Raw genomic sequence first — 22355 nt, 5'->3', positions numbered from 1 at the left:
TAAGATAATATGTCAATATAAAGCATTTACAATGTCAATCCTAAATTTGTGTTGACATTGTTAAAGCATTGTGTTGATATTTTCGAAACACTATATTGACATTTTCATCCAAAACCCTAATTTGGCGTTTTTTTTAATTTAATTAATAAAAACGAAAATTACACGTGGCAAATTGTAGACCACACGTTTTTAAAAATCATGTGGCCTTAAATTAGTTCTAGTTAGCAATTAAATGATGAGTTAGCAATTGATCACTCCCCAATTCTATATTGTATAAAATAGACATTAGACAAATAGACACTACTTAATTTAAAAATAAAGTTACCCTAGATTTACCTACAGGCCATAGGCCCTATACTAAATAAAAATATTTATCTTAAATACATAATTAATCGGGTTTAATTGGGTATTAGTCGGGTACCCTAATACGGGTTTCGGGTACCCTAAACCCGAAAAATCCTAACATTAACTACCCAAACCCGTACCCGAACCCATAATTTCGGGTTTCGGGTACCCAAAACCCGTCGGGTATTGGGACTGGGTCGGAAATATCCGAAACCCGCGGAATAAATTTTCAGGCCTAGATGTGGCGGTCCAAGACTCCTAGTCACCCGATTTTTTTTTTTAACATTATTTATTGTAATTGTAAATTATTCAAAATAATACTAATAAAGTTTAATCTCGCAACTCTCAAAATCAACAACAAAAAAAAAAAATTCCATTCATGTAAAGTAGTCATGTTTTCCATTTGATCTATTCACTAAAATTCATTTCTAACTCTTCATGATAAATTTCTCATCCTAGTGAGATGAGTCTCATTTTTCATAAATAATATTTCAGTTATTTTCTCAAGATTGTTTTACTTAACCAAATGTATAATATTAAAAAAAGTGATTATTTAAAATTTTTTGAAACTTTTTGGATACTTGAGTTTATATTAGTTATAAAATTTTGAACAATATTTGTTCTCCCATTTGATACAAAAAGTACTATACTAGAACAAACATTTCTAACCATTGCACCTTTAATTGTTTGTCCCTTTCGTCATTAGATTATCTGATAAAGCAACCTCATCAAAGCTCTGCATCTGGAAAACGAGAAGAAAATAAATGTGAGGAATCAACCAACATTCTACCAACTGAGAAATGTTGAAAAGAGAGGAAGGTGCTTAGCTGTTGCAAAAAATGATGTGAAACCTTGCAACTTTTATGAATTCCTTACCTGATAGATATGAAGTACATAGTCAAGTTTGAAACAGGATCAAGAACGCTTTACCATCACTTTTAGTTCATCATTTCCCCAGATCTCCCGCTGTTCCTTTTGTATTCTTTTTGCCGAGTGCAAAAGAGATTGGTTACCATCATCGATCTCAATCAGTTCAAGTGTTCGAATATCTGCAATATCATGTGGAATCTCATCCATGTATGGACAACGATGAAGCATTAGGCATTGGAGCCTTGGAAAGTGGTTATATTCAGTTGTCCACCACTTCAGATTTGATTCATCAATAAGCAGATGTATCAACATACGAAATTCCCCCTCAATGGTTTCCCAGTGTTCCCCAGAGCAAGCATAGTTTTTTAATTTCAACACTTGAAGATTGGGCAATGAACCAACAATCGTCATATCTCTCCATGAAATCCACTCGCCACTCAATTCCAACTTCTTCAACGACGGAGGAAAAACTGGTTTCAGACGTGGCACAAACGAACTATGCATCTCCAATTTTAGCTTCTCAAGTTTAAGCAAATGTATAAGGTTGTCAATATGGTAACCTGCACCAAACTTCTCTTCAGAGTAGCATATTCCCAACTTTTTTATGTTTGAGATCATATCCATCATCCTTTCACTACATACAAAGTTTGTTGCCATAGACAATGTCTGTAAGTTTTCTAGAGAAGGAGTTGCTCCTTTGGGAAGGGGTAAAGGATGAAATGAGAAGGCAATAAGATGTCTCAATTGCCTCAACCTCCAAATATCCACAGGCAACTGAACCCCAAATCTATAAATAATTAAAGTTTGAAGATTCTTAAGCTTTGATATAGCTGGAGGAACAATACTATCAGAAATGGAGGAAGCAAGGTAAGTGAGATTAATCAATTCAAACACTTGACCTAGCTCCCAATATGAATGATCATTTCTGCGTAAAACGTGAAGAACCCTGAGTGAGGTAAAGTTTTCTACAGAGCCTTTGGGCCTATACCCTCTGTGTGGGATGCATATAATAGAAGTGGTGCATGAGCTATGCGTAGAGTCTCTAAGTTGTAGATCATGCCAACTAACGCTTATGCAGTGATGATTTTGGAGGACTTGTGGAAGAAAATGTCTTCTCAAGATATGAGTAGGGAAATAGTCCATAACAGAAAGAAGGATATTCTCTTGCCCGGCATGTCTCACACAAAAGTCCCGCACCATACAATGCAGCCTACAACTTTTAGGTTTGCCGTCGCTTTTTCGGCTGGTGACCAAAACTAGACTTTGCTTAATCAGATCCTCCAAGCACTCTTCTGCCACCTCTTCTACGCATTTGAATTTTTGACATTCCAAAAAACCCTCAGCTACCCAAAGTTTGACGAGTTCAGAGGCATGAATCTCATAATCTTTAGGGAAGCCAGCCATATACAAGAAACACTCCTTCAAATGTGGAGGCAAGTGGTTGTAACTCAAAGATAATATTGTTCCCAACTTCCCATCATTTCCCTCAATTTGCTGCCACAAGTTTGGAGTTCTAGGAATCCCAGACAAAATTCCTGCCACAATAACAATTGAGAGGGGCAGTCCTCCACATCCTTTTACAACTTTTTTCCCAACAGTTTGTAACTCAAGAGGGCAATCCTGATCTCCGAAAAGCTTGTGCTGGAACAAACGCCAACTTTGTTCCTCATCCAAGCAATGCATCATATGAATGTAGCGCGAAGTGGCAGCATAAGTAGCCACATCGATTAGCCTTGTGGTTATTATGATATTACTTCCGCTGGTAGTCTCAGGAAATAACCACCGTATGTGATCCCAAGCTTCCACACACCACATGTCATCTATTACTATGAGATACCTCCTCCCCCATAGGATTTGCAAAATCTCAACGTCCTCTGCTTCGATTTCTTTCAACAATTCCCTTCCAACTCCATCTGCTTTAGCTTTGACCGAAGCTCGTAATTGTGAGAGAATACTTGCTGTACTATAATCTTGTGATATTGTGACCCAAGCTTGAATATCAAAATGGAATGTGATAAATGGATCATCATAAATATATTTAGCAAGTGTGGACTTACCAATTCCTGCCATTCCAACAATTGGGAGGACTTTTCGTCCATCATGACCAATGAGCCGGGACCTCAGCTGTATTATATCTTCATCAAAACCAACCAGAAAATCTCTGTCTGTAGCAATTGTGGTTGGATGTATTGATGGTGAATCACTCGGATTTTCATCTACTAATGCTCTAGCAATTTGCTCATCCTTCATCTTGCAGTGGTCAATGACATATCCAACAGTTGACTCAAGCTTCTCAGCCAATTTCCCCAACTGATATGAAAGTTTGACAGTTGGGTCTATGGATCCATTATCTGATAGATTTTGTGGGGAGAAAAGATATTCAATAATCTCTTCAGTTGCATTTGCTACCTCCCTTATTGTTTCTTTTTCTGGAAATCGTTTGAGATTAAACTGCAACACAACAGCTTTGTCGTGGATAGATACAATCTGTTGCTTAACAGTAGGAGTGATGACATGATCATCGTGGCGTTGAAGGATTAGGAGTAAGGTTTGTTGCAGGGAATCCACAGCTTCATAAGCCATACCAGCCCAACAATTTCTCAACCAAAATGCTTATCTATTTGGATTCAAAAACGTCAAAATGAAAAGGTTGAGTGTGAAAAGTAAGCGATTCCATTAATGAGCTGAAAAAAGTCAAAAAAAAAAACTATTGATTGTATGTCATATATTCATTAATTAAATGATACAGATGTAAGACTATTATTGTACAGAATGATCTGGAAGATCACCTTTCACTAAACTAAACCTAAGCATATAATAAAAACATATACAGGCCAGGAGGGTATATATCCTATAACAGAGGGGCAAATGATTCTATCTAGCTCGGGCTCTCTTCACTACATCACACCAGCTTGTGAAAAAAGTGAATTAGAGAGCATCAGAGGGCGGCTATGCTCGGGAAGAATTGAGCAAGCACGCACTATTGTGCTCACAGGACTCTGAAGTGTCTTGAACACCCGGTGATTGCATGCTATTCGTGGGCCAATCGCATGAGAATAAATAATAGTATAGGTTAATATTGTATAGTGATCAAGGTTTTTGTGCTCAAAGATTGTGTTGATAATCGAATTGGGTCGGTTCAGATTTAGTTATAAATTTTTTAAAAATTTCAGATTTAGAATTTCTCACATTATTTGAATTTCCATATAAATTCATACGTAGAAAAAATTTGATACAAAATTCTAATGCTCGCGAAAAAAGGGCTACACAGTGGCACACTAAACACTGATATCATGTAATGGCTAAATTCTATAAATGGGGTCTTCTACAAAAATGGTTCCACCAATAGGCTAGTTTTTTTTTATTTCTGTAAATAGGTGTTGCGCATTCTAAGAATGCGTATTTCAAATACGCATTCTTAGAATGCGCAACAAAGCTAAATCGGCAGTCAACCCAGAAAAGTCAAAATTATGAAATACGCATTCTAAGAATGCGTATTTGAAATACGCATTCTAAGAATGCGTTTCTAACTTGAATTAAATTGGGCAGAAGGCATTCCATAACAGAATCGGGCAGAAGGCGTTTCTTCGATTCTGCTGCTTCGTCGCCGCCGCTGCCGCCGCTCTCGTCGACCTGCCGCCGCCGCCGCCGCTCTCTCCCCCACGGTATGTATTACCTCAGCCTCTATCCTTGTTTCCCCTTTGGTTAGGGTTTGTGCAATCTTTTGTAATTGGTTTGTAATTGGTTTATTTTTTTGGAAGAATTGAAACAAGAATGTGTGCATTGTGAGATTAAGTTTGTAATTGTCTTTATTGTGCATTGTTAGTTGATGATGAAGCTTCGTTTTTAGTATATTTGAATTGATTCTTTAATTGAGATTTGAATGGCAAATAGAACAAGCTAACTCACTTCATACATGAAATTAATGGTGGAATTGGAAAGAGTAAAAAAAACAATCTTTGGGTTTCATTGTTTGAGTTGAGGAGGAAAAATTCCATTTCATAAAATTATAGGTATTAAAATTTTGTGTTGGTTTTTTAAGCTAAACAAATATGTTACTGAGTAGTATGTATTTGTGCATGTTCAATTTTTTTAGCAATGGCATCATCATCAACTGGACCGTCCCCTTTGTATTGTGGTCCCGAAGACCCGAGCGTACTTTACTTGCAACCGCATCATATAACTGAAAGTATAATCTCTGGGAATGAGACCGACACCTTTCAACGACGCAAATTGGATAATAACATTTTTCAAGCTCCAATGTATGACCGAGTGTTGGGGCATATAGAGCGGATGGGTTTTGGTGGCGTGTACCGTTGTGGAAAGCCAAAAATGTTGGACGCTTCACTTATTGGGGCATTAATTGAGAGGTGGCGTCCCGAGACACACACGTTTCACCTTCCAGTTGGTGAAGCTACAGTGACCCTTCAAGATGTCGAGATGCTTTGGGGTTTAAGGGTTGATGGTGAACCAGTTATCCTTACACAAGTGAACCACACGAGAGAGTACTGGGTGGATACGTGTTTGTCGCTTTTAGGTATAGAACCTAGTCAAGCTGAATTGAAGTTGGGGGGATTTAATGCCACTACACTGAAGGATGTTGTTAGACACCGTCTTGACGACGATCTACCCGAGTATTATTACATGCAGCATGCACGTATATTTGTGCTACTCCTACTAGGTTGTTTGATCCTCCCAGACACTTCGGGGAGAAAAATTCCCTTCCACCACATTCTATTACTAGATGACGAGAATCAGTGTTCACAACTTAGTTGGGGTGCAGCAGCGCTTGCCACTTTATATCACTACTTTTGTGAAGCTAAGTGTCAAAAGCAGAAAAATATCGGTGGTCCATTGGCCCTTCTACAGATGTGGGCTTGGGAGAGGATACCCAATATTCGACCCGAGATAGTTGATAGGGTTGAGTATGATGGTACGACACCATGTGGAATAATGTAAGTTACATCTTTATTCTATGTCATTAAGTTATCTATATCACGTGTTTATAATATTTTTAAATTTTTTGGAATTATTAGGTGGAGGGAGCGATTGAATGTGGGTAGAGCCCCGCAACATGTTCAAAGTTATTATAGGGAACAATTGGCACATTTGCACGACAATCAGGTGTCACTTTTAAAATATTTCGTAATCTTCTTTGTTGAATATTTTTCTTTTTTTAACCCTTTAACCTTTTTTTTCAGTTTATTTGGGAGCCGTATTTGGATCGTCGTCCTCTACCAGAGGAGTGCACGCGTGGGATGGATGTTTGGGCGTGCACTAACTACCTCATTTGCTATCATATTGTGGAGCCGTATTTGGGTCATCGAGTTGCACGACAGTTTGGAAACCCCCAACATATTTTTCTTAATGAGACTCAATTCCACAATTATGAGAGATGAGAAAGTACAAGGCGAGGTAAGTCATCCGTAAACTGGCTAACTCATCATGCTTACTACGTTCAGTATTGGAGGAACCGGGGAGAAATAGAACAACAGGTGTATCCAGATGCCTCGAATACTGACTACATGAATTGGTTTCGGAAAATCACTTTGACTTACATTACTAGACCCGGCATCCATGGCCAGCCAGGCATCCATGAGACTGCCTCTACACATACGATGATGGTAATATTTATTTTTTTTTTGTCGTTTTTATAGTGCATTATCAGTAGAATAATGTCTTTTTTCTGTGCAGTTGGAGACGTTGGTCAATGTGTATCACTGCCTTAGCGGATCTGAGACGGCATATCATCAGGACATCCAACGTGCTCTAAACATGGTGTCGACTTGTATGACAGTATGTGGGGAGACTGAACGTCTTGATTTTGTGCCTACCCAGCGATCAGCGATTGACACTACAAGACCAATCATTCACAACGCTAGGCGCAAAGGACGGCCAGGTGTCCGTATTGGCGGTCCAGGGTATAGGCGGGATGCATATCAAAAATCATCTGGCCAATCTCCTGCTGTGTGTATTCATGGGTCTTAGAATCCTCCGTTGTTTCTTCTGTGGAAGGCATGGTTGGGGAGGAGGAGAGTGATCAATGAAAGCACCAGATATCGATTAGATTCGAGCACTCGTAGGTTTATGATGCAAGTTTACGTGAGTTTATGAAAGAAAAGCAATCCCTAGTTGAAGTGCTAGGGTTAAGAAGACGGAGAATGAGGAAAAGAATTAACTTTATTTCTCAATGACTCGATCTAGTGGGAATTCTACAATTTATAGAATTCCCCCTACTTGATTCGGACTTACGACTTGGGAAAGAATCAAGAAGAAAACCCAAGAAGATTTGACTCTAATTAAGTAAATATTATTGTTCATACTAAAAGGAAATAAACCAAAAACAAATAAAAGGAAATAACATAAGGAATGGAAATTTAGTGGGACGTGTAATCTTTGAAGTGGGCTGGTTTGGATCTCTTTCTCTTGGGCTTGCTTTCGGTTTCCGTGACTCGCGTTGGGCCTGGATCTTCGACTGATGGCTCTCGGTTTGGTCGGAGCTCTGCAGCGTCGTTCCTGTCGTCTTGCTTTGATGAAATGTCGGAGTCCCTATCAAGTTAGGGAAGTAGTCCATCACAGGAAGAAGGAACTTCTCTTGCCCGGCCTGTCTCACACAAAAGTCCCGCACCATATTATGCAGCCTGCAAGTTTTGGTTTTCCCATCACTTTTCCAGCTAGTGACCAAAACTAGACTTTGCTTGATCTGATCCTCTAAGCACTCCTCTGCCACCATTTCTTCACTTTCAGATTCATTTCGCCGTTCCAAAAAGCCCTCAGCTACCCAAAGTTTGGTGAGTTCAGAGACATGAATCTCATAATCTTGAGGGAAGCCTGCTATATACAAGAAACGCTTCCTCAAATGTGGAGACAAGTGGTTGTAACTCAAAGATAATATTGATCCCAACTGTCCATCATTTACTTCAATATGCTGTCACAACTTGGGAGTTCTAGGAATCCTCGATAGAAGTCCTGCTACATTAACAATTGAGAGGGGCAGACCTCCACATCCTTTTACTATTTTTTCCCCAACATTTTGTAGCTCAAGAGGGCAATCTTGATCTCTGAAGACCTTGTGATTGAACAAACGCCAACTTTGTTCGTCATCCAAGAAACGCATCATATGAACAGGCAAAGAGGTACAATAAGTGGCCACATCCATTCGCCTTGTGGTTAATATGATCCAGCTTCCATTATCATTGTTAGGAAATAGCCTTCGTACGTGATCCCAAGCTTCCGCACTCCACATGTCGTCCATTACTATGAGATACCTCCTCCCGGATAACATTTTGTGAATTTCAACCTTCGCCACTTCAAGTCCTTTGAACGAATCCCTCCCACCTCGATCTACATCATCTTTGATCGAAGCTAGTACTTGTGAGAGAATACTTGCTAAACTATAATCTTGTGATATTGTGACTCAAATTTGAATATCAAAATGGCATATAATCAATGGATCATCATAGATATATTTAGCAAGTACGGACTTCCCAATTCCTCCCATTCCGACTATAGGGAGAATTCGTAGTCTGTCATTGCAATTAAGCCGGTGCTTTATCTGCAACACATCGTTTTTAAAACCCACCACAAGATCGTCATCTACTAATGCTCTAGAACTTAACTTTATTTTCTCCGTAAATCTCCTCAACCGGATTGATAATCTGACCATCAGCTCCGTTGCAACTGTCAGATCTTCAACTTCATTCTTGAGTGCAGATCTTGATGATGAACTAACAGAGAGAGAATCACTGTTGCAGTAGTCAGCGACATATCCAACAGTTGATTCGAGCTCCTTAGCCAATTTCCCCAGCTGATCTGAAAGTCTGACACTTGGATCAATCAATTTACAATTTGATAGTTATTCTGGGGAGAAAAAGGTATTGAATAATCTCTTCAGTTGTATTTGCGACCTCCCTCATTGTCTCCTTATCTGGAAACCATTTGAGATTAAACTGCAAGACAACAGCTTTGTCGTGGATGGATATAATTCGTCGTTTAACAGGAGGAGTGATGAGATGATCATCGCGCTGAAGGACTAGGAGTAAGGTTTGTTGCAAGGATTCCAAAGCTTCATAAGCCATAACAGCCAAACAAATTGTCAGGGAAAATGCTTATTTGGATACAAAACAGCTAAAATGAAAAAGTTGAGTGTGAGGTGCAGAAATGATCATTATTCAAGAAATATCTTCATAGGGCCCCCAGAACAAAAGCATGTGATTCCATTAATGAACTGAAAAGACTATTGTCTGTATTTCATCAAAGAGAAGATGTATTCATTAATTAATTGATACAGATGTAAGACTAGAAACTATATACTAGCTCTGAGAATGATCTAGAAGATCACCTTTCACTAAACAGAAAAGCATATAATCAAATGATGAGAAGGGTTACTTTTCCATAATCAATAACTTCTCAGTACTAGTTTCCAGCAGTAGCTGTAATCTAAAGATTTGTTTTTGCGGTTTCATGATTGATGTTCAACCAATTCCTATTCTTTGAAGCCGATTTCTTCCCTGTGTAGAGTAGTACAATGTAAACAACAATGCCAATACAAACAAACATTTAACTTTGAGAATTGCATAATAACACAATATTCATCATTTGAAACTAGCTTAAACAAACATCACCAACCATTCAATCTCTGCCTCTTTCATCCGTAGAATATCTGATTAGCTACCTCAACAAAGCTCTGCATCTGAAAAACATGAGAGGAATCAATAGATATTCTACTAACTGAGAAATGATGTCATACCTTGCAACTTTTATAAATTCCTTACCAGATATGAAGCACAATCAAGTCCGGAATAGGATCATGAATGCTTTACTACGACTTTTAGGTCATCATTCCCTAAATTCGATTGCTCTTCTAGTATAAATTCTGCCGAGTTCAAAAGAGATTGGTTATGATCATCGATCTCAATCAACTTGAGTGTTGGAATATTTCCAATGTCATGTGGAATCTCATCCAAGAATGGACAACAATGAAGCATTAGGCATTGGAGCCTCGGAAAGTGTCTCCTGTTAGCTCTCCAACACTTCAGATTTGACTCTTCAATAAGCAGAACTATCAAACGATGAAATCCCATGCTCATGGTTTCCCATTTTTCCTCTTGGAAAGCATAGTTCTTTAGTTTCAACACTTGAAGAATCGGCAATGAACCAACAATCACCATAGCTCTCGTAGAAATCCACCCGCCACTTAATTCTAACTTTTTCAGCGATAGAGGAATGAGCAAGATTTTCAAAATGCGGCATAGATGAACTCTGCATCTTCAATTTCAATTTCTCAAGTCGACGCAAATGTATAAGATTGTACAGATGACAGCCTGCTCCAAACTTCTCTTCAGAGTAGCATATTCCCAACTTTTTTATGTTTAGGATCATTTTGACCATCGTTTCACTACATACAAAGTTTGCTGCCATAGTAAGTGTTTGTAAGTTTTTAAGAGAAAGAGTTGCTCCTTCGGGGAGGGGTAAAGGATAAAATGAGAAGGCGATAAGATGCCTCAATTGCCTCAGGCTCCAAATCTCCACTGGCAAACGAACATCAGATCTATAAATAATTAAAGTCTGCAGGTTCTGAAGCTTTGCTATAGCTGGAGGGACAATACTATCAGGAATGTTGGAAGCAAGGTAAGTGAGACTAATCAAGTTAAACACTTGACCTAGCTCCCAATATGAATGATCATTTCTCCGTAAAACGTGAAGGACCCTCAATGAACTAAAGTTCTCTACAGATCCTTTAGGCTTATACCCCCTTTGTGGGATGCATATAATAGAAGTGGTGGAGCTATGCAAAGAATCTTTAAGGTGTAGATCATGCCAGCTAACTCTTAAGCGATGATGATTTTGGAGGACTTTTGGAAGAAAATGCCTTCTCAAGATAGGATTAGGGAAGTAGTCGTTAACATGAAGAAGGAACTTCTCTTGTCCAGCTTGTCTCACACAAAAGTCACGCACCATACTATGTAGCTTGCAACTTTTGATTTTGCCATCAATTTTCCTGCTAGTGACTAAAACTAGACTTTGTCTGATCAGATCTTCCAAGCACTGCTCTGCTGACTCTTCTACGATTTTAAGTTTATTTACTAGTTCCATAAAGGTTCCAGGTTTAGTTCGTGGTTCCAAAAAGCCCTCAGCTACCCAAAGTTTGGTGAGTTCAGAGACATGAATCTCGTAATCCTGAGGGAAGCCTGCCATATACAAGAAACACTCCCTCAAATCTTGAGACAAGTGATTGTAACTCAAAGATAATATTGATCCCAAGTGCCCATCATTTACTTCAATTTGCTGCCACAACTTTGGAGTTCTTGGAATCCTCGATAAAAGTCCTGCCACAGTTACAATTGACAGAGGCAGTCCTCCACATCCTTTTACAATTATTTCCCCAACACTACGTAGCTCAAGAGGACAATCTTGATCTCCGAAAACCTTGTGGTGGAACAAACGCCAACTTTGTTCGTCATCCAAGAAACACATCATATGAACAGGCAAAGAGGTACAATAAGTTGTCACATCCATTAGCCTTGTGGTTAATATGATACAACTTCCATTATGATTTTTAGGAAATAGCCAGCTTACGCTATGCCAAGCTTTGGCACTCCATATGTCGTCCATCACTATGAGATACCTCCCATCCAAAAAGATATTGTAAATTTGATTCCCCCTTCCTTCGATTACTTTCAACGAATCCCTTCCTTCTCGATCCACTTTTCCTTTGACCGAAGCTAGTAATTGTGAGAGAATACTTTCAACACTATAATCTTGTGATACTGTGACCCATGCTCGAATATCAAAACGCTTCATCACCATTGGATCATCATAAATATGTCTAGCAAGTGTGGACTTACCAATGCCTCCCATTCCGACAATAGGGAGGATTTCTCGGCTGGCTGAAATGCTAGTCAGCCTGTTCTTCATCTGTAATATATCTTCATCGGAACCAACCACCACATATTTGCTTATGGGTGGAGATAACAACAATAATGGTGAATCATTCGGATCTTCATCAAAGTCAACTGAATCGTTACTGTCGGAACCAACAGTTGACTTTATTTTATCCGCTATATTTCTAAACCGATTTGAACTTATGACAGACAGCTCCTGTGCAACCGTTTGATCTTCAATTTCACTAACAGGAGGAGAATCACTCACTTCTTTGTTGCTCTTGCAGTAGTCAACCACATCTCCGACAGTTGAGTCGAGCTCCTCAGCCAATTCCCCCAACTGATCTGAAAGTCTGAGACCTGTATCTATTGATTTACAGTTTGATAGATATTCTGAGGAAAAAAGATATTGAATAATCTCTTCTGATGTATTTGCAACCTCCCTTATTGTTTCTTTATCTGGAAAATGGTTGAGATTCAATTGCAAGACAACGGCTTTGTCGTGGATGGATATAATTCGTGATTTTATATGATGAGTGGTGAGATGATCGTTGCTTTGAAGGATTTGGAGTAAAGTTTGTTGCAGGGAATTCAGAGCTTCATAAGCCATATTATTATTATGTGTATGCAAATAATTTGTCAAACTAAACCTGGCAGCGTAGATAAGCGTATACTCCCTCTGTTAAAAAAAAAAAAAAAAAAAATAGAGTACAAAAAGAGAACACATTCATTTATGGAAAATTTTCAACAAATAATAGTTATACACGTCATTCTGCTGACACTGTTTTTCACTTCTTTTTTTCTCCTTCTCTCTTACTTTACTAATTCTACATTAAAACTCGTATCATACAATAATTGTCCTATTTTTTATGGACGGAGGAAGTATAAAGGATGAATTTGATAAATTTATATTTATTGAGATAAATAGATAGAGAATTAAAGAGTAATAGAGAGATACAATACTAGAGTAAACCTGGAGACATAATAAGAAAAAACAGCATACGAATTTTTTTTGTTAAAATTGGATATTGATCACTTGTATTGATGTATAGCACCCAGACGCAAAAAGTTTTTTAATTGCTGCCTTAAGTTTATTTGCGAAATCTATTGAGAGGATATATTGTGGCCCATATTTTGGCCAATGGACGATTCATTCTTCATCTCTCATTTCGCCCTCCCTTCTCTGCGATTTTTTATATCATCTTCTTCCTCCTTCATCTTCTCTCTGTTGCTATGTGTGATTTGCTTGTGATGGTAACTAGCTTGATTCCAGAAATCGCCTAACCTAGCTAGAAGGTAAGAAAGTGTCAGATTTGAGAGTTGTCGAATCTAGGGTTTGTTTGGTTACTATGGTGATTGGTGTTTTTCACTTTTCTATTTTTTTGTTCAAATAGAATGGTTGGTAAGATGATTGAATTTGAATTATTTTTAGTACTATAAGTATTTTTTTTATATCTTACACATGTTATAAAAATAGGAGGAGTACTCTTTTATAAGAATCAATGAATAAAAAACAAAATCATTTTATCATCGTCTACAAGATGAATCTCGACATCATGTTAAGGAATGTCTCATGGAGTCATGGTTTACATCACTCATGTTCCACTGGAGAAGACCCGTGGAGATGCATGTGAAAAGCTCTTGGGATTGGTCTAGTTAAGTTGGTCCTAAATTAAGATCAATATATATTTTCAATAGGGATGTCAATGTAGCCCGCAACCCGTGGGCTGGCCCGAATAGCCCGCCAAATTTATAGGGTTAGGCTTGAACTTTTATAACCCGAAAGAAATCACAACCCGACTAGCCCGCACCCGCTTAACCCGCAACCCGTTAGGGCCAGACCCGAAAACCCGATGGGTTGGCCCGAAAACCCGATAAAATTTTTATTATTCTAATTTTTACTCCTAATTCGACACTTCATTGATTGATTTTGTAATTATAGATAACTAAAAAAAGTAACTTTCAATTTTATATTAAATATATAAATTATATATTGAATTTTTATTAATATAATAATTGATATATAAACTAAAAACTTTAAATTCACTAAAAAATTATTTAAATTTCTAAAATATGCATTAAAATTTTACGAAATATCTCAAATATTAGTATTTGATTATGTTTATAATTGAGTTTAAGCATATATCTCAAATTTATCATTATTAAATATTTTACATTTAATGAATATAACTAATTTTCATCATTATTTATGGGATTGATCGCATGTTAATCCTATCGATAGCAACCCGATTAACCCGATGGGCTAGCCCGAAATCCGAGCTTTTAGGGTTAGGGTTGAACTTTTATAACCCGAAAGAAATCACAACCCGACTAGCCCGCACCCGATTAACCCGTAACCCGAATAGGGTTGGCCCGAAACCCGACGGGCCGACCCGATTGACACCCCTAATTTTCAAAGAACATTCTAATATCTAATGTCAAGATCAAAGTCCATTGGACGTGTCAAGATCAAAGCCCATGGTGCACCCGTCGTACAAGGCATGAAGCCCGACTTAACTCCACTATATTTAGTCATCAATTTTAATTCACAATTTCTCATTCACTTATATACTCTCTCTGTCCCAGTTTAAGGGCGCGTTCAGGATGTAAGATATAGGCAGATTTCGGCCCATTTCTTATGCTTTTCTGGTGTTCAACTTTATTGTTTCATTTCTAGCAAAGCCCTAGAAATCACCAAGGCCCGTACTGTTCACCTCTCAAATGGACATAATAAAATATTGGTTTGGGGCTGGTATTTGAAACTGGATGCGGGTCTGAAAGTAAGATTTGAGGGGCAAATTTCCCTTTTACCCCTCTCAATTTTCAATCCCCCTTTCGTCTCTCATTTCCCAAATCAAATTAGGGCTTCTCGTGGAAAAGCTCCCCTTCGAGCTGAGGGGAGGTCTCAAGAGCTGAGTGGGTGGAACTCGAAGAAAGCGACGAAAGGTTGGTTCGAAGGTTACAATCCCTGGTGTGTTCAATCATCGTTGACGGCGTTCCAGAAGAGGTGCAGAAGTGTTTACCATTTGGTCAGGGTTTCTTCCGTCGACTGTCGGTATTTGTACGAGATTGTCGATCTCATTCCAATATGATAGCTTTCCATTCATTCTTCTTTAACTCCTAAGCTTTTGTATTGCTAAATCGTACCACTCATTCAAGCTTGGTTTCATTGGGTCGCACAGGTTTGTGTAGTTCTGGAATCTTACAAATACTGTGCCAACCGGAGGTAATACGGCTTCCCTAGAATATTATATTTCATTTATTAATTTGAAATTTAATTTTGGCAAAACATCAAGATATACATCTGTAGATTTTAATCACTGGAGATAGAAATGATATGCAATTTTTTGTATTTATTGGTGATATTTGAAGCAAAACCTATATAGGTTCCCCATAAACCCTCTACTGTATCATGGTTATGTTTTGGGTTACCCTTTTGTGTGTTAAATGTCACTTCTTTTGTTTGCCCCCCCTATAAAATATCCCGTTGCTGAGTGTTCAATTTCACTAGCCGTTGCTGATATGCTTGCCGTGTAAGGTTCCCAAAATCTGTCACGACCGTCTATCGTCATAAACAGGATGACTCTTGATACATCAAATTATGCCCAACTGTCCACGATGCTTGAAGACCTAATGGTCATGTGTCGTGTAGAGGCCACTGTTCTCATCCGTAGATATAGGTGTGCCCGTACGCAACGCAAGAAACGACAAATCCTTGACCATGCTCGACGGTTTAGTGTTATTAGAAAAGTACCAGAACAATTGAAATGGATGGAACACTTGATTAATCTCACCAACGCAGACTGCATTGCGAAACTTAGAATGGATTGTCACACTTTTGGAAAGTTATGTCGAATTCTTAAAGAGCGTGGAGGTTTGACCGTGGGTAAGTGTTTGGGGATTGAAGAGCACGTTGCCATATTTGTTGGGACGCTTGTGCATCATAAAAAAAATAGGGCTGTTGGTTTTGAATTCTGGAGGTCGGGTGGGACTGTCTCTTATTATGTGAACAAGGTCTTGGGTGCTGTACTCAGTCTTCACTCCATTCTTCTCAGTAAGCCCACGCCTGTCCCTGAAGATTGTACAGACCATCGGTGGCGGTGGTTTAAGGTAAGAAATTCACTTCCTCAATAACCTTCTACTTTGTGAAAAAATTAACAACATGCTGCCTAACATTTTGACATCTTTTTTATGCAGGGCTGCTTGGGAGCACTCGATGGAACACACATCAATGTCCTTGTTAGTGGCGCTGATAAGCCTAGGTATCGAACACGAAAGGGGCAAATCGCTACGAACACTTTGGCTGTGTGTGACAGACATATGCAGTTCGTGTATCTACTACCGGGATGGGAGGGGTCAGCCGGTGATTCTCGTGTACTGAGAGATGCAAATCAGGGTGGTGGATCTCAGTTTGGCAACAAAGTTCCACTCAATTCACTCCACTTTTGGCGGTGGTGGATCTCAGTTTGAGTCATTACTTGGTTGATAAGCTTTGCAACTTGCTACGGTGCGTCAGGTTATCTCAGTTTGGGTTAGATATCTATCAATCACAATTAATTACAGACTGGTTTAAATAAGTCCCTTGAGAAGACTAAACTCAATCACCTCTTCACTTTTGCTCATAATTCATGCCACTACTCATACTATGAATATCCCTTCCCAAGCCTCGTTCTTTTAATATGATTGCTGGACGCCCGAAACCGACACCATCATATTGGATACGATCATCGCGTTGAAGAAGGAGACACGTTGGACTGAAACTGAGGAAGATGTGACGAAACGCCTTGGATTTCTGAAACGCAGGTACAACACCTTCAGAGATGTTGTGGTCCATTTCCGCGCGCCATGGGACCAGACGAACTCGGTCATTGTAGCCGCGGACGACCTATGGGCTAGAATACTGAAGGTGCAGCCTGCTATTACGTTTACTCTTCGTTGTTTTTGTTTAAACTTGTCTTCACAGTGGATCCTTGTGTTTTAATCGAACTCTGTTTTGGTAGCATGATTGGTTTGCCGGGGCATACTATCATCGTGCCGAGCCGGAACAGACAAAGCTAGCATGCGTTTTCGGTATGTCCAACGTCAAGGTCGAGGGAGCTAAAGAGGTGATTCTAATCTTAGATAGTACTGAGGTTGTACCAACCGAGGAGTTACATGGCGGTGATAGTGGAGAGTTGAATGACAAGGTCAACTCCCCTGCAATCTTCCCTCCACCGACCGAACGGCGCCAGCTTTTCCCCGAAGATACACCTCCGACGGACAGAGAATCAACAACGGATATTGGAATCTACTTCATAGATCTTGCACCCGATGGAAAGCTGCGCACTAGGTTCGAAAAAGGGCGTGAGCTTCCACCACCCCACCCAAACCAGTAGATGCTCAGATGGAAGGAAATGTTGGTCCATCGACCATCTCACCGCACGCTAGTTCATGTGGATCCAATTCACCAATTGGCTGGTGGCCTAACTGTTAGAGTTTGTATATTAGAAATCACGTTTCGAGTGATTGAATACTGTAAAACTCTTATTTTATTTTCCAATGAATAAAACAGATGATTTTTGTCATAATGTTGTTATGTTTTACATTTAATGGATGTTGATGCATGTTTAAATGTATAAGTTAACTTAACAAAGTCTAAGTCTTTGTTTTAGTAGACCGGTTGTGGGCGTCGTCCACTTTAAGGTAACACGGTCAGTCCTAAACAAAGAAAAAGATAAATTTCACAACCTAGTTGGAATTTGACTATCCATCGAGAAAGGTTGCAATGTCAGTCCGCATATTTCTAAGCCTTACTGAAATAAAATGACATTGGTGTGGTATAGCACTGAACGGATCTAACAGCAAGACTTGCCCTTATGCTATCTACTGAAAGGCGAGGTTTTGATAAATATTTGTTTCTTAATCAATGTAGGTTAGCATTGAGCGTACGGTATTGATTATGCATTACTTTGACTTATCAAATGGTGCGGATTTTTCGTAACCCAATGATCCTGATATATTGGGTAGTGGTGATCAATATCTAGCGGTGCTAGGATTGCTATTATATTGAATCGTGCGCGAGCTGAGTCTCGTTTGATAATGTCCTCAAGTGGAGCGTGAAACAAGGTTTTATTATTCGGAACCTAGCTAGTTGGAGTTTGATTACTCTATGAATAATAAATAAGCGTTTCATGCTAAGTCCACTCTTGGAATTAATAAGAAGTTAATTAATTAAGTCTATAGCAGATATTAATTAATTAATGGACATTTTTATCTTAAGCGCGGGAAATGAAATATAAACGGAAACCCGGATTACTTGTAATTTCGGATTTGGATGGGGAGAGTTCAATATTACTTCTGTAGTGGCTGCTCATAATATTCGAATTTCGTTGGGGTCTTGAAATTATATAATCATAATGGAAACAGCAACCCTAGTCGCCATTTTTATATCTGGTTTACTTGTAAGTATATAACTTATATTAAATTGTGGGTTCAATTTAATTAGTAAAAAGTAAATTGGATGAGCCCAAATCCAAAACCTTCCATAGATCCCTGTCTGGGCCCAAAAGGAACTTAATATAAATAGGAGAATAAAGGAGACAGAAATAACACAATTTTATTTCTCAAAATTTTTGAAAATTTCAAAACTCCCCAGCTGAAGGAGATTTCGAATTCTACTCCTTTTCTCAAAAGGATTTATTCTGTCTTCTTTATTTAAGTCCTAGTATTCTAGTGAGATCAGCCCACACTGATATTGGAGTACAGTTTGGGAACCAGAGAGAAGATTTGTGGTCTAGTATTCAAAGCATCACGTGGAGAAGAAGCTAGCCATCTTCAACTCTTTGGGGAATTAATTAGGTATTTTTCTGCTCCGTAGAAAAGCATGTTTTAGGTTTCAATATTCTAAAAGCATGATTAATTCAAGTTATGAGCATGATACATGTGAGTATTACGCGAATAGATTTTGTCTAAATAATCTTCTAAATAGATCCGATTATTATGTGATTTATTGGTGTGATTGATAATTGTTAATTATGATAATCCATGCAAAAACACCCGCTTCCGCTGCCGGTTCCATCACTAACTTGGGTAAGTGATTCAGTGTGTGGACAGTTTAGAGCATTGCTAGTTCCTCATTTAAATAACGGGATTGTGGACTATGCGATTTTGTTTTTGGACGCTCTTGCTTAGTACGATATGGATGTTTTGTATTTCCCCCTTCTGTATTCCCTGTTGTTAGATGCCTACGTATGATAAGATCTATCTCCTTTTAGCAGTAACAAATTATATGACACTGGTGCCAATGGATATATGGCAACATTTTTTGTAACTTCGGCTTCAACAATTACGCATTTATGTACTACATGTTGCCTGGAATCATCTAATTATATATAACAGATAGTATGTTGTAGAGAAAAAAGGCTTCTATGGAGAATGAATAAAATTACAAAAAGGTGAAGCCTCTTGTTGTTTGCATTTCTTACAAACTCGTCCGAATTTTTAAAAATGTGTGAATAAAGCAGGCAAAATAGTTTTGTTGTAGATAGAGTAATTGGTTCCATTAGGTGTTGGTTCCTTGCTCAATGTAATCGCTGTAGTCATTTTCTGGTGAGGCCATTAGGTGTTTTTGCTTGTTTATTGCTGCAAGTCAATTCCATTTTAAGTCGGTTAGGAAAATGATTCATGGGATAAGGCATGGCTTGAAACAAATATGTAGATTATTTCTCAAGTTCCTTGGCTGATTCATCGAGCTGCAGTGGATATAAAGTGCAATTATATGATTCAATGTGATTTTGTAAGGATTGGTGGATATATCAGATTAATACAACGATCAGATGTAAGGCCAAATAAAGTGTATTTTGACCATTTTCATTATGCTAAACCCAACATAATTTTGGCCATTTTGGAGTTGTGGTTGCAGCTATTGCAGCCGCATTTTCATCTCATGAGGTGTGGAAAACAACACAACCTCAACCGACTTTCAGTACTCAAACAATGTACACACCAACCAAATCAGCAAACATAATATAATTTACATTATCATCATCAAAAGTCCCATATACTGTCCCACCTTGAATAGGTTTACAAAACGTTTTGCGTACTATAGGCAAAGTTTACAAAAAAAGCATTTACTTCTACTTAACTTATGCATCAGGAGAGACAAGTTGGGATAAATTATCATTAGCCAATTATAATACCATGGGATGAAGAGATACCAGCAACTGCGTTCACTTGGGCAGGTTATTTGGTTTGACAAACCTTTTCAGATACCCCGGCCTAGCATTCGGTGGCATCCCTATGAAAACCTCCATCCACTCCGAATTTTTGCTGAGGATGTCGCAGAGGTCGTACCTCTCTTCAAGAGTTAGGCCGTCAACGGTACCAAGCTTGTCAAAAACCTCTTGCCTAGCCTTTCCCAAATCAAACTCGTACCTGATTCTTGCAGCAATAACCTCCAACCGAGCGTTAGTGTCGGCATGTAGATTAGCTAAGAAGTCCAACAGTGCATCATTAGAGGAGGTGCTCTTGCGTTTGCTTCCACCAGATTTGGTGGTAGACGTGTGCCTCTCATTGTTTCCTGAACTTATGTCGTTCTGTTCCACTTGCTCTGCCACCGGATCAGTTTCGTGATTTGGGAATTCTTCAGACAACGGGAGCTCATCAGCCTAGCGTGTTTGGCTTGCAGCAGCAGCGACTTTATCTCGCTGCCGCTTAGCAGCCGCTTGCAGGTCCTCAGCCCCACCACCACTGGCACGATCTTTGCCAAATATTGCCTTCCAAGTCTCCCAAAGTGGCCAAGACTTCGTCCGCATAAACTTTGCATGTTTATCAGCCTGTACCAAAAAAAGTTTTCAGTGGATTACTAAGGTCAAATTACTAAGGTCACAGTTACAACACACTGTAGTCTTCAAAATAAATGCATTATTTGTAAGAAGGATTTCATTTATGAAACCTGAACAATTTGTGCCCATTGTTCGTCGCTGCAGTCTATCTTGTATTCGCCATCGTTATTGAACCCACTCCACTCCGACTTAAGATTCGATTGAGGCTGTTGCAGTGTCCCTTCCACGCTGAAATCTTCGATGTCACATGAGGAGTACCCTTGATATTTGTCTTTGGGAACTCCGCTTGTATAGCATCCTCGATCTTCTGTTGATAACCTGCATGAAAACCATTATCGGATTTCCAACCATGGGCCACTAGGTCTAGTAACGTAGCTGCTAGGATCTCCTCCTCGCGTACAACCCACATCCTTCGAGACCTATCCCCTTACGATACTTCCGCGGTGGCGATACATAGTTCCCTGGATAAATAGAATCGAACAACAAAACAAGCTTCATACAAGCAATAAAGGTTTGTTGGTCACAAGTGCATACTTTATATACACAACGGCAGTTAAGTACACACCTTCGATGCTACTACCAATACCATGATGCATCCCAACTCGTTGGGAGTTTGACATTGCCTTCAAACCGTGAGCATAACGTCGAATAAACCACACAAAATTCAATTCATAAGATGAATGCAACTACAAGACCAAATCATAATCAGGGTTACAACAGCTACTATATGATTCCATTCAAAGAAATATTCACACATTTGATATAGATTCCAGAGTCAGTACATCCTACCGCCCGCATATGCATAGCTGGATCTCTATCGAACAACTTCGATACCAAAAATCTCCAAAAATTGATAAAGACCCAAATTGATTGCACAAAAAAAAACGCCGCACGCATGAAACACATACCCGACTTCTAACGAAATTTCACATAATTATCGAGTGGTGTAGTGCATACCTTGAAGAATTCGTAGCTCCAAGTCGCCGCTTTGTGTGGAGAATGTTGAAATCTATTATCAGCGCCGACACCCTTTTGTAGGCGGAGCTTTTGTGAAAAAATCAAATTAGGCGCCCAAATTTCACTTGCGCGCCGAGAGTGATCTTTTCATTTTGGATGAGGGTATTTTAGTCTACACATCCACTAATAGATTTTATAAAATAAATCAAAATTGGGACATAAATGCAATTCTCGTTTCGTTTCTAAAAACCTGAACAAAAGAAATAGTCTTCAAATATGTGGGCCCTACATGCCTGATTTACCACAAGAATTATTTCTTTGCATTTCTTACGAAGCAACCTGAACGCGCCCTAAGAATAAAATTTAGTTACAGTGTTTTAAAAAATTGGTTCAATGTGTAATTAATGAAGTGAGATAGTAGTTGTTGAAATGTGTAATAATTGAAGTGAGGTAGTGAAAAGTAAGACCCTTTTGACTT

At 38.9% G+C, this 22355-nt stretch overlaps 1 protein-coding gene, 1 long non-coding RNA gene and 3 pseudogenes across 12 annotated transcripts; 1 reads left to right on the top strand and 4 right to left on the bottom strand.

Moving 5' to 3' along the window:
* Positions 1–1424: 1424 nt before the first annotated feature.
* Positions 1425–3808, bottom strand: LOC125220857 (putative late blight resistance protein homolog R1A-10; annotated as a pseudogene).
* A 3717-nt stretch (positions 3809–7525) lies between these two features.
* On the bottom strand, positions 7526–9293 carry LOC125220858 (putative late blight resistance protein homolog R1B-14; annotated as a pseudogene).
* A 729-nt stretch (positions 9294–10022) lies between these two features.
* Positions 10023–12708, bottom strand: LOC125220859 (putative late blight resistance protein homolog R1A-3; annotated as a pseudogene).
* Positions 12709–13260: 552 nt separating this feature from the next.
* LOC125222437 (uncharacterized) lies at positions 13261–17665 on the top strand. Of its 10 annotated transcripts, none has more exons than XM_048125054.2 (5): positions 14885–15127; positions 15281–15324; positions 15637–16208; positions 16296–17004; positions 17099–17665. In XM_048125054.2, the coding sequence occupies exons 3-4, from the start codon at positions 15678–15680 to the stop codon at positions 16566–16568; spliced, it is 804 nt and encodes a 267-aa protein (XP_047981011.1). In that variant the 5' UTR covers positions 14885–15127; positions 15281–15324; positions 15637–15677; the 3' UTR covers positions 16569–17004; positions 17099–17665. The 10 variants fall into 10 exon arrangements, with proteins under 10 accessions (XP_088918934.1, XP_047981011.1, XP_047981012.1 ...); XM_048125055.2 differs by having other exon boundaries at positions 15610–16208; XM_089062812.1 differs by having other exon boundaries at positions 14885–15149.
* Positions 17666–20090: 2425 nt separating this feature from the next.
* Positions 20091–21990, bottom strand: LOC125219809 (uncharacterized). 2 transcript variants are annotated; one of them, XR_007176213.2, is made up of 4 exons: positions 21878–21990; positions 21486–21606; positions 21031–21381; positions 20091–20911 (listed from the first exon to the last, which is right to left on the bottom strand). It is a non-coding gene; the product is annotated as an uncharacterized LOC125219809 (long non-coding RNA). The 2 variants fall into 2 exon arrangements; XR_007176212.2 differs by lacking the exon at positions 21878–21990 and having other exon boundaries at positions 21486–21871.
* Between the last annotated feature and the right edge of the window lie 365 nt (positions 21991–22355).

Source organism: Salvia hispanica, chromosome 1 (genome assembly GCF_029641045.1).
Source record: "Salvia hispanica isolate PSC_SH4W2 chromosome 1, Shi_PSC_v1, whole genome shotgun sequence".
Taxonomy (NCBI): domain Eukaryota; kingdom Viridiplantae; phylum Streptophyta; class Magnoliopsida; order Lamiales; family Lamiaceae; genus Salvia; species Salvia hispanica.
Note: the sequence above shows the minus strand (reverse complement) of the source record. Positions and strands in the feature narration are given on the sequence as shown.